Below are 18,707 nucleotides of genomic sequence, written 5' to 3'. Positions count from 1 at the left end.
CAGGAAATCAGGAAAAATATACTTTAAGAATTAAAGGTAAAGGTACTTAAAGCTATAAAGAAATTCCCCTGTGACTGTTACATTATATGCTCTATACCATTATATTATTATGCCTCGCACATTAATGTAAAAGTAACGTAATGTTGTTATTGGTTGAGGTGGATTATGGATTATTCTGCTGATTATTTTCTACATTAATTGATTGATTGTTTTTTTTGAAATGGTGAAAATAGTTAGAAATACCATCATAACGACAAAGAGCCAAAAGTGACACCTTCACAGTGTTTGTTTCGTCCAACCAAGAGTGCAAACCTCAACATTATTACTAATACATTATAACTATTAACATTCTCAAAATGAAAAAGGCAGCAAACCTTCACATCTGAGAAGCTGCAAACATGAAATATTTCTGCCTTTTTGTGTCAAAAAATTACAATTATTATTACAAAACTGATTATTTGACAAATCATTAGCTGTACTAGTATACATTGTTTGGCTTTTTAATTAACCAAACATATTTTATAAACTCTTTGTATGTTTTGTGTGCAGAAATGTTAATTTGTAAAGTAACTAGTAGACCTAACTTAAGCTGTCAGATAAATGTAGTGAGGTAAAAGTACAATCTTTCCCTCTGAAATGAAGTGGCAAAGAAGTAGAAGGTGAAAAGTACCTCAAATTTGTACTTAAATACAGTACTTGAGTAAATGTGGGCTACTTAGTTTTGTTCAAAGATGGAAGAGATATTGAGATCTTTTAGCCTACTTCAGTAAAAGTAGTAATATATTACAGTGTATGATGTTCAGTAAATGATGTTGTTAAAGCTATGTTACAAATAAAAGTCCTACATTCAAAATGTGATTTATGTAAAATGTGAAGTAAAAGTACCATAAGATAAACATCACAATATAATAACAGTACAAAACATACTTGAATCGTATATGTTATAATACTGGATTATAATAATCACTTTAATGTTGCAGCTGGTTGTAATTAGGTTACTTTATGCAGGGCAGATTACAATATTACATCATGATTTATAAGCTGATTTTTAATTTGACACTTGGGATTTAATGAGTGTATACTTCCTCCCACTCCTTTTGGAAAGTGTAAATCAAAGTTAGTATACACTTACAATTACTTTTAAATAATAATAATAATTTTTTTTTTTTTTTTTTACATGTTCGAAATACACCAATCAGCCAAAACATTAAAACCACTGACAGGTGAAGTGAGCAACATTAATCATTTCATTGTTCTGCTGGGACACCTTTGGTCCTGGTGTTCATGTGGATGCCTCTTTACACAGTCCACCCACCTAAACATTGTTATAGACCAAGTACCCCCACTCATTGCAACAGTACCCCCGATGGCAGTAGCCTCTTAGCATGGCAATGCACCATGCCACACTGCAAAAACTACTCAGGAATGGCCTATGGAACATGACAAAGAGCTCAAGGCATCGACCCTGCTTTCAAATTCCCCAGATCCCAATTTGATTGAACATCTGTGGGACAAACCGGAACCCCAGAGGTTCTTTGTCCGGGCCTCGACAGGTCAGAGTCAAGTCCGATCTACAGTGGGGAGTCTGACCTGTTGAGGCATGCAGACAGGACCTCTGTGGGTGTCTTGTGTTGTCTGGCACCAAGGCGTTGTCGAAGGATTCTTTGAGTCCTGTGGGTTGCGAGGTAAGGTACCAGCATGCCCAATGGATGTTCGATTGGGTTGGGATCTTGGGAATTTCAAGGCCAAGTTGACACCTTGAGCTCTTAGTCACGTCCCCCAGGCCATTCCCGAGCTGTTTTTGTGGTGTGGCATGGTGCGTTGTCCTGCCTGGGGGGTGCAGTTGCCAATAGGAGGCTGTTCTTGGTCTGCAACGTTGTTTGGGCGGGTGTGAAGTGGCATCTACATGAATGGCAGGAGCCAAAGTTTCTCAGAAGAGCATTGCACTGTTACAAAATGATCAGTGTTATTCACTTCACCAGACAGTGGTTTTAATGTTTTGGCTGGTCTGTGTAAATATCAAATATCAAGTACCAAAGTATAATATTTCACCCTGACATGTGGTACATTAATAAAGTAGCATAAAATGGAAATACTCAAGTAAAGTACAAGTCAAATCAATGTTACATGAAATGTATACTAGAGTAGAGTACCTGAGTAAATACACTTAGTGATATTCCACCACTGAAACATTGTATTTGAAGTTTGCATCTCTCCTGTTGAGCATCTCAGCTGAGCTTTTTGAAGAACTTCCACCTCCAACCGCTAGGTGTCAGAACGGTGCCCGCGCTACGTCATCAACACGCGCCAACACACCACACGGGAAGTACCAGCACGACCTTTCACGCTGCGAACAGCATTTGAACCCGTTTATAATGTTTATTTCACCCGATGTAAGAAGAAATTAAGTGTTTGTGTGACTGTGGGAGAAAACTGAACCGACATGTTTCGCTGTACTCTGGTGGTTTGTGGCAGAGGAGTCGCTAGAAGGGTGAGTTTAACGTTTAACCTGCAGCCGCCGTCTGAACATGGAGGATGTTGCAGTTTAACTTGTAATTAACAGGTTGTAGTTTTCCGGTACTGACCTTAGAATTAAACTCCTGCATGTTCAATAATGATAAACCTGTCTGAGATCCAGTGGTGGAAGAAGTATTCAATTAAAATTAAATTAAATTAAAGTACAGATACCACAGTCTAACAGTGGTATTTCATTACAAGTAAATCAAAAACTATACAAAAATGATCATTTTGGCAGATGTATAGCCTCGTAGGAAACGTTGTGTTAGGGGAGTGCTTATTCTGTAAAAAAATAAATTAATAGTGGGGTTATTTTTTATTTATTTAATTGGGTGGTGAATAGACTGGGGATAGTTGTATATTAGCTGTAAATACATTTTGAAATTTGTTGAAATAATATGAGTTAAAAGAAGAAATGTAAGAAAGGGATAGGGACATAAAAAATTACTTCTACCAATCCTTTTCTGACTTTTATTATTATTATTATTTTTGGTTTAAAATAAAGTTAATTATTCATTCATACAAGTCAGAGTCCTGCATTAAAATGCAATAAAAGCATTGTCAGCAAAATGTACTGCAAGTATTAAAAATAACACTCTTTCATCCCTTGTTATTATGAATATAACATTCATAATTATTATTTAATGTTGTAATTCATCAATGTGTAGCACATTCCAGGTAAGCAATGCATCATATTTTACAAGATATTTTTTTGCATGTACATTTTTAATAAAAGTAATTACTTACAATTAATGTAGAGGAGTAGAAAGTACTTTTTTAGTGCTAAAGAAAAAAAAAGTCTATTAAAAAATCTAAAAGTAGGGAAGAGCAGAGCAGAAGGTAACATCCATATATCATTAAAATATTACATTTCTAATGATGCAAAACAGAGAAAAAGGAACAAATTGTAACAAAAGAGAAGCTGGAAACATTTGAAATGAGTCACTTAAAGAGATTTATTTTCATACTTTAAAATAAAAAAATTCAGATTAATTTTCTTCCAGTCGGCAACTCAGTTTATCAGAATCATAAAATACAACATAAAATAAACATATTAAGAAGAAATAAAAGTACTGCAACACTCAAAAACATAGAAAAGTAATCAACAATTTAATGATTTAGTGTTGTGATGAAATGTTTTGTGCTCAAGCTGCTCCACTAACTCAGAATTTCCTCCTCCTCAGTTCGCCTCGTCGTTCGCTGGTGAGAGCGCTCTGCCTCCCAATTTACTGCTGCCGACCAACCTGGTGGATCCGACCAGATTAAGTAAGCCAGAATTTTTGGCTTCAGTCGAAACCTGTCAGCTGAATGTTGCTGTTGTTGTCACACTGATGCAGTGATTGAAGTTACATCTGTGTATTTCACTATGGGGCAGCTGTAGCTCAGTCCATAGGGACTTGGCTTGGGTACTGGAGGGTCGCTGGTCGTGGACTGGCAGCTGGAGAGGTGGCAGTTCGCCTCCTGGGTACTGCTGAGGCACCCTTGAGCAAGATACTGATTATCTAACTGCTCGGGGTGCCTGCCCATGGCAGCCACGTCACTCTGACATCTCTCCATTTAATGCATGTATAGATCCTGTTTGGCAGGTGTATGTATTTCGGACCTGTGTGTATATGACAACAGAGTGGAACAATTGAATTACCCCTCTGGGATTAATAAAGTATATCTTTTTCTTCTTAAACTGATCATCCTAAACATCAAATATTGTGTTTTTCCAGAAGATTTTTCTCTGCAGTCAGTGTTTAGATCATTTTAACATCACATTATCTGCAGGGAGGGTCTACAGATCGAGGGTGTTGTACGCTGTACAGATTGTAAAGTCCACTGAGGCAAATTGTGATTTTGTATACATAAAATCCACTCTCCTAAAAAAACTCTCCTGACTCATCAAATACCTGTACTGTCAAAGTTCCCGCTGCGTTACAAACCATCAACTCTATAATGATTTTCTAATTTAAATAAAACTGCCTGTGTCCATCACTTTAAAGACGTCCATCACTGACTGTATTGTCTCCTCCTGCAGAGCGACCACCTCCTCCTGCAGACTGCTCCCTGCCTCTCCTGAGGAAGTGCGATGCTGTCGTTCCAGCTCATTTGAGCCCCGTCCAGACGTGGGTGGAGACTCTGGAGAGGACGGACAGCGAGCCTTTGGGTTTGGCTCAGCTCCATCCGGATGTCTTTGCGGTGCCTCCCAGGTAAAGATGAGCTCATGTTTAAAAGCCTTCACGTTAAGTAGGATTTATAGTTGTGCAGCAGACCCTACGCTGCAGTCTACACTGTTGTGAGCATTTATACTTGTGCTGTGGTGTGTCTGTGTCACTCTGCAGTTACACCTCAAAAACACTAGTCAGTGGCGGAGGTTTCTGTGAAGTGCTGTAAAGTTTAGTTGATTCAAAACACACATTAAACACACATTAAACATGGCTTAATAGAGACAGTTTCAAACACAAGTACACAAATCAGCTTCACTATAACTCGCAGCATTCACAGACAAACACTTGTCTTTATCTGGACACATTTCCCCCACAAATACAACATGCTAACTTTATTAGCACAAGCCTAATAAAACCTCCTAATAAAAGAACTGAGCCGTGGACAAACACTGAACACTGTCTCTCAGATTAACTCATATCACAGCGGTGCCTGGACAGCGTGACGTGTGTGGTTGTGCTGCTGCTGTGGTCCTGCCAGATGCCTCCTGCTGCTGCTGCCATCATTAGTCATTAGTCATACTTCTACTGTTATTATACACATATGATTATTGTCACACATGTATACTATCAGATATTAATATATACTTTCAACATATTGTACCACAGTAGCCAGAACTATAACTATAATATTATTACTTTCAGTAATGTTGTTGTAACCTACTGTCATTACCTGCATCTCTCTCTCTGTCTCTCTCTCTGTCTCTCTCTCTGTCTCATTGTGTCATACGGATTACTGTTAATTTATTATGCTGATCTGTTCGGTACAACATCTATTGCACGTCTGTCCGTCCTGGAAGAGGGATCCCTCCTCAGTTGCTCTTCCTGAGGTTTCTACCGTTTTTTTTCCCCGTTAAAGGGGTTTTTTTTGGGGAGTTTTTCCTTATCCGCTGCGAGGGTCATAAGGACAGAGGGATGTCGTATGCTGTAAAGCCCTGTGAGGCAAATTGTGATTTGTGATATTGGGCTTTATAAATAAAATTGATTGAAAATTGATTGATTGATTGATTGAACACTGTAGCAGCCTTCATACAGCTCAGCAGCTGTCTGCTGATTGTGAACCTAAATCTGAGAAACACCAGCTGAAATCTGTTAATGCAGCCCACTGTGTCAAAGTCTGGATTAATTCGTCGTTTGTTTTCTGTCCTCTCAGGCTCGATATTATCCACGAGGTTGAAACATGGCAGAGAAACTTTAAAAGAATCGTAAGTATCAGATTCACTCATTTTTTTCTGATTCTGTGATTTAAGTTTTTTGAGATGTTCCACTTGATATACAAAACTTTGTGGTGGATAGAGGTGATCAAACCCCCTAAAAGTGTCACTTGTTTGGATTCTGCTGCTGCCCTGTTAGCTGTGAGAGGCAGACAGTCAAAGGGCCCGCCCTGATCTGCTCCTTGAGGTCTTGTGCAGCTTGTTAAGAATTGAGACAGTGGGCTGCCAAGTAGGCTTTCTGTGGGACACTCAAGACTAGAGGGAAATTAAATCTCTGATAAACTGGCTGAGGAAGTGCTGTTGAGAGGAACTATTGATTTGGACTTTCAAATGGGAAGGTGTGAATATTTTAGCTCATGCAAAGAAAAACTAGAGCTTCAGTGAAGTGGCAAGCGTTACTTCTCTTTGCAGCCCTCTGTTAAGAGGAAAAATGGGTAATTAAATCTGGAAGGAGGGATGATGTTGTTTTAACAGGGCTGAGAGTGGGGCATGGTGGTCCAGCCAGTTTTTAGAAGTCATAGGCAAACATTCAGATGGATTGTGTCTGTGTGCAGAACTGGAAACAGTCCAACTCATTTTGTTTTCCTGTACAAATACAGAAATGAAGGACGACAGTTATTGAGGGAGCTGTCAGATCTGGCTTTATCGGTTTCTGCCTATTGGCATAGCAGTCCCGAATTTTCTCCATGCTTCTGGACTTTATTTAAAAATAGAAGGTGAATAGATAAGTCTTGCCTGTGGACGGCAGCAGTATGCTTTATTAGCATACAGCTTGTCAGATATGCAAAAGTTAAGAAAGCATTTTTTATAGGGATGGACACATATGCTTATCTTCTTCTTTGTCTTATATTATTGTAGCATTTTTAGCGTTAGCTGCATTTGACCTTACTAATCACCTTTGTTAGACAGAGATGTTACTGGTGCATATTTATACTGGTGGTCGTACATTAAAGCTACAGTCGTTAACTTTTTATGCAAATAAGTTTTTATCATATTTGCTGAAACCGTCCCTCTATCAACAGCAGGGCTGCAGCCGTATACCAGTTTCAAGGTGTACCCTGGTATGAAAATGTATGGTTATTATACCGTGAATATTCACTTATCTATGGCATTGGGAAAAAAATGCAACTGGATGGAGAATCTCATCTTTATTTTATTTTCAAAAGGGCAACTTTTTGCACAAAGACTTCAAAATAGGTTTCAAGTTCCAATTTTAATAGAATGTTTGTTTAACTCCACCCAAAACACACATTTCATTTTCATTTCTCAAAGTCACGTCAAGTCAGATTTATTTATAGAGCACATTTAAAAACAACAAAGTAAGAATATAATGAATTGCATGGAAAACTGGACTGTGGTGTTGATCAATACTTCAGAGTACAGCAGCTCTTGTGGGGACTCTCCAGTTTCTTGTCTCTTTTCCCTGCTTTCTCAGGACAGCTGCAGAACAGACGCTCTCTCTGCACAGTATCTTAAAACAATACTCAGAGGGCTTCATCCTACTGTTAGATTTGGACAACAAAAGCAAATCTTCACAGTAACTAACAGCTGTTTTGATCTGTCAGAGCCACGCCAACACAAAGACCAGGGCGGAGGTCAGAGGTGGAGGCAGGAAACCATGGAATCAGAAAGGAAGCGGGAGAGCTCGTCATGGAAGCATCCGATCACCGTTATGGAGAGGAGGTGACTGTGCTTTATTCATCTGCTCCTTGTATTGTGTGTGTTTTATTTACCTTATATAATACAGTGTACACAGTGATGTACCTCCAAGCACTTACCTGGAGGCAACAAAAGTCTGATGAATCTGTTGTGTGAAGCTTTCGCCTCAGCAGGATTGTCATTAGAGACAGACGCGTTTTCCTTACTTGAGCCGTTTGATTCTCAGGTTGTAAATCAGTCTGATAACAGGTGATGTGTTTCTCTCAGGTGGGGTGTCTAATGGACCCAGAGGGCCGACCAGTTACTACTACATGTTACCCATGAAGATTCGAGTGCAGGGACTCAAAGTGGCTCTGAGCTCCAAGCTGGCGCAGGTAACTGAAACCTGTTTAAACTGATTAACTTAGTTGACACAATAGTGAGAGCAAAGAAGTGTTGTCAAGTATTATGTCAGTGTTTGAAATAGCATTAACGTGTATTTCCAGTGCTTTGAGTTCATTTCCTTTTTCCAGTATGGAAAAGGAAACCATCAACTTTTGAAGAAGAAAAGTTGTAATAATAGTTAATAATTTTTAATACTTTGGGCTCTCAGTGTCGACCCCATGTTGAACTGAATATTGTGTGTTTTTGCAGGACTACCTCCACATTGTAGACTCTCTGAACATCCCCACACCCGACCCTCAGTACCTGCTGGACCTCATCGGACACAAACACTGGGGAGAGTCGGTGTTAATAGTCGATGTGTGAGTATCATCAACATGGCTCCTGTATGACTCCCTGTTAAAACTTTACTTCTGTGGTTTGCTCAGTGCTGACGTTGTTCTTGTTGCTTTCAGAGGTGAAGAGTTTCCTGAAAACATCCTTCATGCAACAGCGAATTTGAAGACGGTGAACATTATTCCAGCCATCGGTAAGTTAGCGCTCACTTTTGTTGTTGTCATAAAGCTCTGTTGCACTCACTTCTGTGGGCTGACAGTCTGACTGTCGTTATGTCAGGTTTAATTAGTGGAAATGTCGACCAATAGACGGTGGAATTTTTTTTGTGTGTTAGCACCATAGCCTGTATAATGAGGCTGGATGACATGTCTTCACTTTCTCCCACTGTACAAAAATAATGCCAGAATATCCTGGATACGTCCACTGCCATGTTGTGTTAGTGACGTCATTTGGAGTCAGAGTCTGCAGCACTGGTCTCTGCTGTATTTGGCTTCCCTCCCATTCAACTGTCCGACCAAACCCAAGCAGTGATGGCGAACAAAACAGAACACTATACTGTACTATACTATGACTTTTTTTGCAAATTTTGACGACATACTATACTATGACTTTTTTTTGCAAATTTTGACGACATGCTATACTATGACTTTTTTTTGCACATTTTGACGACATACTATACTTTGACTTTCTGAGCACATTTTGACCACATACTATACTATGACTTTTTTTGCAAATTTTGACGACATACTATACTATGACTTTTTGCAAATTTTGACGACATACTATACTATGACTTTTTGCAAATTTTGACGACATACTATACTATGACTTTTTGCAAATTTTGATGACATACTATACTATGACTTTCTGAGCACATTTTGACCACATACTATACTATGACTTTCTGAGCACATTTTGACCACATACTATACTATGACTTTTTGCAAATTTTGACGACATACTATACTATGACTTTTTGCAAATTTTGATGACATACTATACTATGACTTTCTGAGCACATTTTGACCACATACTATACTATGACTTTCTGAGCACATTTTGACCACATACTATACTATGACTTTTTGCAAATTTTGACCACATACTATACTATGACTTTTTGCAAATTTTGACGACATACTATACTATGACTTTCTGAGCACATTTTGACCACATACTATACTATGACTTTTTGCAAATTTTGATGACATACTATACTATGACTTTCTGAGCACATTTTGACCACATACTATACTATGACTTTTTGCAAATTTTGACGACATACTATACTATGACTTTCTGAGCACATTTTGACCACATACTATACTATGACTTTTTGCAAATTTTGACGACATACTATACTATGACTTTCTGAGCACATTTTGACCACATACTATACTATGACTTTTTGCAAATTTTGATGACATACTATACTATGACTTTCTGAGCACATTTTGACCACATACTATACTATGACTTTTTGCAAATTTTGACGACATACTATACTATGACTTTTTGCAAATTTTGATGACATACTATACTATGACTTTCTGAGCACATTTTGACCACATACTATACTATGACTTTCTGAGCACATTTTGACCACATACTATACTATGACTTTTTTTTGCAAATTTTGACGACATACTATACTATGACTTTTTTTGCAAATTTTGACAACATACTATACTATGACTTTTTGAGCACATTTTGACCACATACTATACTATGACTTTTTTTTTTGCAAATTTTGACCACATACTATACTATGACTTTTTGAGCACATTTTGACCACATACTATACTATGACTTTTTGCAAATTTTGACGACATACTATACTTTGACTTTTTAAGCACATTTTGACGACATACTATATTATGACTTTTTTTTGCAAATTTTGACGACATACTATACTATGACTTTTTTTTTGCAAATTTTGACGACATACTATACTATGACTTTTTGCAAATTTTGACGACATACTATACTTTGACTTTTTAAGCACATTTTGACGACATACTATACTATGACTTTTTTTTGCAAATTTTGACGACATACTATACTATGACTTTTTTGAGCACATTTTGACGACATACTATACTATGACTTTTTTGAGCACATTTTTATGACATACTATACTATGATTTTTTTGAGCACATTTTTATGACATACTATACTATGTTTTTTTTACACATTTTGACAACATACTATACTATGACGTTTTTTTTGCAAATTTTGATGACATACTATACTATGACTTTTTTGAGCACATTTTGACCACATACTATACTATGACTTTTTGCAAATTTTGACGACATACTATACTTTGACTTTTTGAGCACATTTTGACGACATACTATACTATGACTTTTTTTTGCAAATTTTGACGACATACTATACTATGACTGTTTGAGCACATTTTGACGACATACTATACTATGACTTTTTTAGCATTTTTATGACATACTATACTATGATTTTTTTTTTTTACACATTTTGACAACATACTATACTATGACTTTTTTGAGCACATTTTGACCACATACTATACTATGACTTTTTTTTTTGCAAATTTTGACCACATACTATACTATGACTTTTTGAGCACATTTTGACCACATACTATACTATGACTTTTTGCAAATTTTGACGACATACTATACTTTGACTTTTTAAGCACATTTTGACGACATACTATACTATGACTTTTTTTTGCAAATTTTGACGACATACTATACTATGACTTTTTTTTTGCAAATTTTGACGACATACTATACTATGACTTTTTGCAAATTTTGACGACATACTATACTTTGACTTTTTAAGCACATTTTGACGACATACTATACTATGACTTTTTTTTGCAAATTTTGACGACATACTATACTATGACTTTTTTGAGCACATTTTGACGACATACTATACTATGACTTTTTTGAGCACATTTTTATGACATACTATACTATGATTTTTTTGAGCACATTTTTATGACATACTATACTATGATTTTTTTTTTTACACATTTTGACAACATACTATACCATGACTTTTTTTTGCAAATTTTGACGACATACTATACTATGACTTTTTTGAGCACATTTTGACCACATACTATACTATGACTTTTTGCAAATTTTGACGACATACTATACTTTGACTTTTTGAGCACATTTTGACGACATACTATACTATGACTTTTTTTTGCAAATTTTGACGACATACTATACTATGACTGTTTGAGCACATTTTGACGACATACTATACTATGACTTTTTTAGCATTTTTATGACATACTATACTATGATTTTTTTTTTTTACACATTTTGACAACATACTATACTATGACTTTTTTTTGCAAATTTTGACGACATACTATACTATGACTTTTTTGAGCACATTTTGACAACATACTATACTATGACTTTTTTGAGCACATTTTGACGACATACTATACTATGACTTTTTTAGCATTTTTATGACATACTATACTATGATTTTTTTTTTTTACACATTTTGACAACATACTATACTATGACTTTTTTGAGCACATTTTGACCACATACTATACTATGACTTTTTTTGCACATTGTGACAACATACTATACTATGACTTTTTTAGCATTTTTATGACATACTATACTATGTTTTTTTTTTTTACACATTTTGACAACATACTATACTATGACTTTTTTGAGCACATTTTGACCACATACTATACTATGACTTTTTTTGCACATTGTGACAACATACTATACTATGACTTTTTTTTAGCATTTTTATGACATACTATACTATGAATTTTTTTTGCAAATTTTGACAACATACTATACTATGACTTTTTTTTGCAAATTTTGACGACATACTATACTATGACTTTTTTGAGCACATTTTGACCACATACTATACTATGACTTTTTTAGCATTTTTATGACATACTATACTATGATTTTTTTTTTTTACACATTTTGACAACATACTATACTATGACTTTTTTGAGCACATTTGACCACATACTATACTATGACTTTTTTAGCATTTTTATGACATACTATACTATGTTTTTTTTTTTTACACATTTTGACAACATACTATACTATGACTTTTTTGAGCACATTTGACCACATACTATACTATGACTTTTTTAGCATTTTTATGACATACTATACTATGTTTTTTTTTTTTACACATTTTGACAACATACTACACAATGACCTTTTTGAGCACATTTTGACGACATACTATACTATGACTTTTTTTTGCACATTGTGACAACATACTATACTGACCTTTTTTTTTTTTTGCACATTTTGACCACATACTATACTATGACTTTTTTGAGCACATTTTGACGACATACTATACTATGACTTTTTTGAGCACATTTTGACCACATACTATACTATGACTTTTTTGAGCACATCTTGACGACATACTACACTATGACTTTTTTGAGCACATCTTGACGACATACTACACTATGACTTTTTTTTGCACATTGTGACAACATACTATACTGACCTTTTTTTTTTTTTGCACATTTTGACCACATACTATACTATGACTTTTTTGAGCACATTTTGACCACATACTATACTATGACTTTTTTGAGCACATCTTGACGACATACTACACTATGACTTTTTTGAGCACATTTTTATGACAAGCTATATTATGACTTTTTATCACAATTTATGACATTTAAGTATGACTTTTTTTTTAAACACATTTCTTTGACACACACTGTGAACATACATCAGGCTGGTAAGAACTACTTAAATGTTAAAAAAAACCACAACATATTTGGGAAAAATTTATTGATGTGTAACAATCCGTTAGTTTGGCCCATGTCCCATCTGCTGACGTGGGGGTTCTGCAGCCAGCCACCAGGGAGTGATGGAGTTGTTTTGGCTTTAGGGGCGCTATCATGTTGTCCATCTTTATTATAGAGTCTGTGGTTAGCACTGTGGAGTCAGGACAGTGACAGTAAACTTTGGTATTGAAGACAAGACCTGAACTGAAAATGTGAATATTGGCATTCGGGCTGCACGATATGAGGAAAATATGTGATAGCCTCTATGATTCTTTCAGTAGAATGCTAAAATACAACAAATTGCTTGTTCATTTAAAAACAAATAAAACATTATTTCCAACATTCTTTTATTGAACATACTGAAACAAACACAAAAAGTACCAATAAAAATAAAATGATAGTAACATTTTAAAGTGCAGTTTTCTTCTGACACTCTTCAACTACAACTGACACTCAAAAAATCCCTGAGTGCAATATTCCTCTCTTGTAAACTGTGTTTATCACCCAAGTGGACCTTGCAGAGACAGTTAAAAAAATCGTGCAGCCCTAATTGGCACTGAAAAATTATTTTATTCTATTTTTTGCATTCTTGTGTGTTTTTCAATGACAATCTTTGGGGTTTTTCTTCATGTCACTTATTTTGGCACGGAGAGGAGAGGTGTGAAGGACAACCAGACTACTGTCGGCTGTGATAGCTGACATTTGTGCTTGTTGCAGTAGACGGCTGGTTCTATGTGAAAAACAACAGCAGTGAGAAACAGATTTGACATACTCTTACAACTTTCTCTGCTCAGTATGCAAATAATGTGCAACTCACGGTCTTGTTGCCCCTGACACTCGAACCAAAAACTGTCATGTCATCGAAAAACACAAAGGCCTGTGTCTACATATTGATTTAACAGCAAACTGATTTATTATCTCATCATATCACCTCTAAAACCTCCTGTATACAGTGTATCTGCTCCCGGAGCAATATATTAGTATATTCATGCCCTATATGTGGGTAAAGGCTAAAATGCAAATAATTTGTTCACCAAAAAACATTTCAGGTCTCCTTTCAATGCAGTTCTTTTTCAATGCTAGAATTTACCGTCACTGTCCTGGTGCCATACCTTGGAAGACTTCAGATTTCTTGATGGGAAGAAATACACAACTGGGACATTATTTAAAAGGGACCACTCAACCAAAAATCCAGTATATCTTCCTGTTATCGCTAGAGCTCTTAATCGATCTTGATTTGTTTTTGTGTGAGGTGCAGAATGTTGGAGATATCAGCTGTAGAGATGTCTGCCTTCTCTCCAGAGAGCAGTTTAATGTGGGACCTATTTTGTCTCTGCTGAATTACACCCACCAAGCACATCACCACACAGAAGGAAGAGTGCATCTACTCATGGTCAAGGGCCTCATGCTCATGACAGTGTGAGATATAAACATTAACATTACCTCAGTAAAAGCACGCTTCCTTCTGCAGTGATTCAGTTAGGGGTGTAGTTTGGCAGAAAGAAAACAGGTCCCACATGAAACTGCTCACAACAAGGTCTGTGGATTATCTTGCGTAACCATGTCATGATTTCTGGAAAGAGACATTGGTGTTGAGTTTTTCAAATGTATTATTTTGGCACTCTGAGCTCCACAAGCCGAGTGCCAAGTAGTTCCATTATATTGGAGACAAGGCCGACATCTCTATGACCAGTGCCTCCAACACTCAGCAACTCATACCAAAACAATTTAGATCTGTGGTTCCCAACTGGTCCAGCAGCCACGGCATCCAGGTTCCTCCTTTGTCGTTAATTTAAGGCCCACAGAGTTTAATATATTCAGCATCATAATTGTGTTTGGCCATGTCATCAAGGTAGTTTGCTGCCTCTGTCAAGTAGCTGTCTGATAGTTAGTTAATCTACAGCAGGAAATGGCACTTCAGGATTAAAGCTATACACCAGAAATTCGCTGCACATAAAAGAATGTTTTTCACAAACTTGAGACATTTGCGAGTCACTTGCGGTCCATTCAGAATGGACCCATGACTCTCCACTTGGGGAACTTCTGACCTAAATTGACGCTACAGATCACAGGAAAAATATGCGTTAATAATTTTGGGATTAACTCTTTGTGTCATTGGATCTGTTTAATTCTGTATTAATTTATGTCTGAATGATAATTTTGCTTACAAGCCAACCATGGCAGGCATGTAGTAGTGGAACTCCAAGCATCACTTTAACGATGCACCTTCATTATGTTTAGCTTGCAGTTTCATCAGTCTCTCAGAACAGTGAGAGAATGAAGTATTGCACTATCATGTAACAAATTACTTTTTTTAAAAGTCAAAAAATACTTCTTTTTATGTTTTATGACTTTTACCTTGTATAGAGGTGAAAAGAATCTGTCAATAGCAGGTGTTTCTGTCTTTTTCTCTCTCAGGTCTGAACGTCCACAGCATGCTGAAACACGAAACAGTCCTCCTCACCCTAGAGACGATCAAGTTTCTGGAAGACAAGCTGCTTTGGCATGACCAGCGCTACACACCTCTGTACCCATTTAAACTGCCCTACTCCGACTTACCATAGAATGATCTGTAATATATTCACTGACTGCGATCTGTTCTTTATGTGTTTATTATGTTTGACAAGAAAATTCAATAAATAAAGTCAATGATATAAAAAACAATGCATCTTTATATTAAAAGTATCTAAAAAGGCATGTGGGGAGCAAAAGGCCTAAAATCGATAACTGAATTTGTGTGGAAGGACACCGTTGGCTAAATCGTTCCTGATCTCCCAGCGCAGGGCCGAGCGCTTCTTCTCTGTTGGCACGATGTAGGTGTTCGGCACGTAAACCCTCCGAGGTTTGGGCTGCAACATATAAAAAAACAAGGCTTAATCTACTTTAACACTAATGTGGATCCATTTTGAAAAGTTATCTTCCTTTCTACTAAGTCCTGTCTAGGGAGGGAGGGACGATTATGACAGAGACATTTCTGTCTTGTAAAGCTGTTTAGAAACACTTGATTTGTGTTTCAGTACAGCTGATCAAACCATATATGTGTCACTGACATATCTTTCATAAAAAAAATTAAATTGGTAATTCTTGGGCTGCAGAATTAAGACTCTTGGTCAAATCACTGTTTATGTTGGTGCAGTTCTTACAAAGATTTGTCAATAACAATTCCTGTCATGATCAGTTCCATCGCTACACATTAAAAAGAGAATTCGGATTTTTTCAAGTGGGGTTGTATTAAGTATTTATCCATAGTCAGTGTATTACCCTCAGTAGATGGCGGTTGGCATGCTCCCAGTCTGGAGAAGCAGACAGGAGTTCCACCACACATTAAGCAATGTACAGTGGATAGGGTCAGCGACAAAATGTATTTTAGAGGCCTACAAAAATCAATATCAGTCTAAGTGTCAATACATATTTAGAATATTTTCACCCCTTTACCTTTCCGTCAGACAGTACTTTCCGACGGGGAAGCCGTTACCAGCTTCAGTTCCCTTTCTATGCTCTTGCTACCAGACTCCATTGAAAAAGACAGTCATTTTAGCTCACCGATCACAAGAGCTGCTGGTCTACCGCTGCTTCGAAAAGTTAGTTAGTTTGTGCTTCCGTGTGACTTTGGTGACTTTAAACTAACCCTTTCAAACGCCAAAGTCACACAATAACACAAACAAAATAACTAATGGAGGCAGTGGTAGACCAGCAGCCTCTGTGTTCAGCAATGTTAAATTGCTGTTCTTCTCAATGGAGTCTGGTGGCTGTGAAGAGAGCAATACAACTGCTTCAGTCCCCTGTCGGAAATCACTGTCTGATGCCAAGGTAAAGCAGTGAAAATAACTGAAATATACTTACACGCCTAAACTAATACTAACTAAACCTTTTGCTGCTGCTCCTGTCTACAGCAGAACATTGCTTGGCTTTCGTGGTGGTACTCCTGCCCGCTCCTCCAAAGTGGGGCATGCCAACTGACATCTACACTATGTAATACACTGACTATGGTAAGCACCTCATACAACCCTGCTTCAAAAGATCCTAACTGTCCCTTTTAGGTGATTAAAAGTAGGATAATGCACAGAAGTAGGGTACATTAGTCGCATTTCATCAACATTTTTCAAGTCAAGTTTTTGGAAAAGCTCAGTTTTTGACAGTCAAATATGGCATCTAGAATCCAAGTACACAAACTGGCTTTCTATCCACAATAAAGGGTGGAAGATGTCGTTTTTCTTTACAAAGGTAAGTCCAATAATAAGAACAAAGTCTTCTGATCTGCACTCTTGTACAGTACATGCACTTATTCTACTGGTTTTATGGGTACATTAAAAATACATTACGGATATTTTTGGGGTTTAACGCTTCACTGCTGAGCAACCATGCTGTAAGGAACAGTAAATAACTCCATAAATGGTCACACTACAATTGCACTCCTCCACACCATCTCCACCCTCCTCACACATACCTCTAACTTGTGATTTAAACAGATAAAATATATTTTAGCACAGAACACGCTGCTAAGTTCAGCTGTATGGTGAATATTTGGGAGAATACTTACTGGAGGAGGTTGGTATGCAAGTCGTTCCTGAAAAGTAAAGCAAAAGTGGTTTCAAGCGAAACATACAAAACATGGAAGTATTCAGTTCCTGTGTGTTCAGTAAGAGGTACAATATGTACATGCCTCCTCTAACCAGGAGTCACAAAACTGAAACGTGTGTGGGGAGTTAATGTACCTGACACTGTTGGAGCAGACAGAGTAAATATTAATACACTTTAAGTACTTTTTTTTAAATCTCCATTGAAGCTATGTTTCATACCTTAATCTCCAAGCGCAGAGCTCTCCTGTCCTTCTCTCCTGGAAGTTTAAACATTTCCCAAAGCTGCTTATACTGGAAATACCTGCAGAGACGAGAAAAACAGGAGCCAACCATCAGTCCAACATGAATCTAATGGATACAGTAGGTATTCATGGGAACGCCCACAAAACATCCATTTATGCCGAGGGGGAAAACAAAGTAAGTAAGTTAAGTAAGTTATTTTATCCAGGTACCATTTTCATGTTTAGAACTTACTTGGCCACTGGGTCCGTCTTCTTAATGGTTTGCTGACTCATCACTGGTCGGATGACTGAAACATGGAACAAAATTTGATGGATTAAAAAACAGTTTAGTGTCATTAAACTAATGATATCAAAAGTTTAAGTGGGTTTCTGTTGACTTACAGGATTTGGGTTTGGGTCTGAGGTCTCCGTCACTTTGAGCTCGCGTCTGTCCAGAGTAAAATAAATGGATTTTTAGAAGACATTTCATCAGACACAAACAGTGGAAACACTCTGAGGGACTGCATTACCCACCATGCCTCTCATGTAGGATTCAAAGGCACTGAAGGAAACCCCCTCTGTCTCTGAACTCTGAGTGTCACTCTGACTGGTGACGTCTTCGTTCTCCGTCTCAAAGTCGCGTTGAGCCGTCGAGGATAAATGAAGATCTGCCAGGCGCTCCTCCAGACAGCTCGCTGTGGCTGCAGAGAAACATTCAGAACATTCAATGAGATTATCTGGATTTTACTGGCTTTGTTTTAACTTCCCTTAGCATCACA

General features: G+C 37.1%; 2 protein-coding genes across 3 annotated transcripts in view; one reads left to right on the top strand and one right to left on the bottom strand.

Annotated features, from left to right (window-relative positions):
• Nucleotides 1–2,301: 2,301 nt before the first annotated feature.
• mrpl4 (mitochondrial ribosomal protein L4) lies at nt 2,302–15,788 on the top strand. Its single transcript, XM_033624352.2, has 9 exons — nt 2,302–2,491; nt 3,702–3,783; nt 4,541–4,712; nt 5,881–5,932; nt 7,507–7,624; nt 7,868–7,974; nt 8,234–8,343; nt 8,437–8,510; nt 15,546–15,788. Exons 1-9 carry the CDS (start codon nt 2,444–2,446, stop codon nt 15,689–15,691), a joined length of 909 nt encoding a protein of 302 aa, XP_033480243.2. The 5' UTR covers nt 2,302–2,443; the 3' UTR covers nt 15,692–15,788.
• The window catches only part of hyls1 (HYLS1 centriolar and ciliogenesis associated), a 25,566-nt gene continuing 22,584 nt past the window's right edge, over nt 15,726–18,707 (bottom strand). For both annotated transcript variants that reach the window (XM_033624350.2, XM_033624349.2), the window contains 6 exons: nt 18,463–18,629; nt 18,331–18,376; nt 18,182–18,236; nt 17,927–18,008; nt 17,668–17,694; nt 15,726–15,976 (listed from right to left, as the gene is read on the bottom strand). In XM_033624350.2, coding sequence (XP_033480241.1) covers nt 15,842–15,976; nt 17,668–17,694; nt 17,927–18,008; nt 18,182–18,236; nt 18,331–18,376; nt 18,463–18,629 — 512 coding nt within the window. In that variant the 3' untranslated portion in view covers nt 15,726–15,841. The remainder of the gene's footprint in view (nt 15,977–17,667; nt 17,695–17,926; nt 18,009–18,181; nt 18,237–18,330; nt 18,377–18,462; nt 18,630–18,707) is intronic.

This window comes from Epinephelus lanceolatus, chromosome 3 (genome assembly GCF_041903045.1).
Source record: "Epinephelus lanceolatus isolate andai-2023 chromosome 3, ASM4190304v1, whole genome shotgun sequence".
Taxonomy (NCBI): domain Eukaryota; kingdom Metazoa; phylum Chordata; class Actinopteri; order Perciformes; family Serranidae; genus Epinephelus; species Epinephelus lanceolatus.
This window is presented reverse-complemented; position numbering and strand designations above follow the sequence as displayed.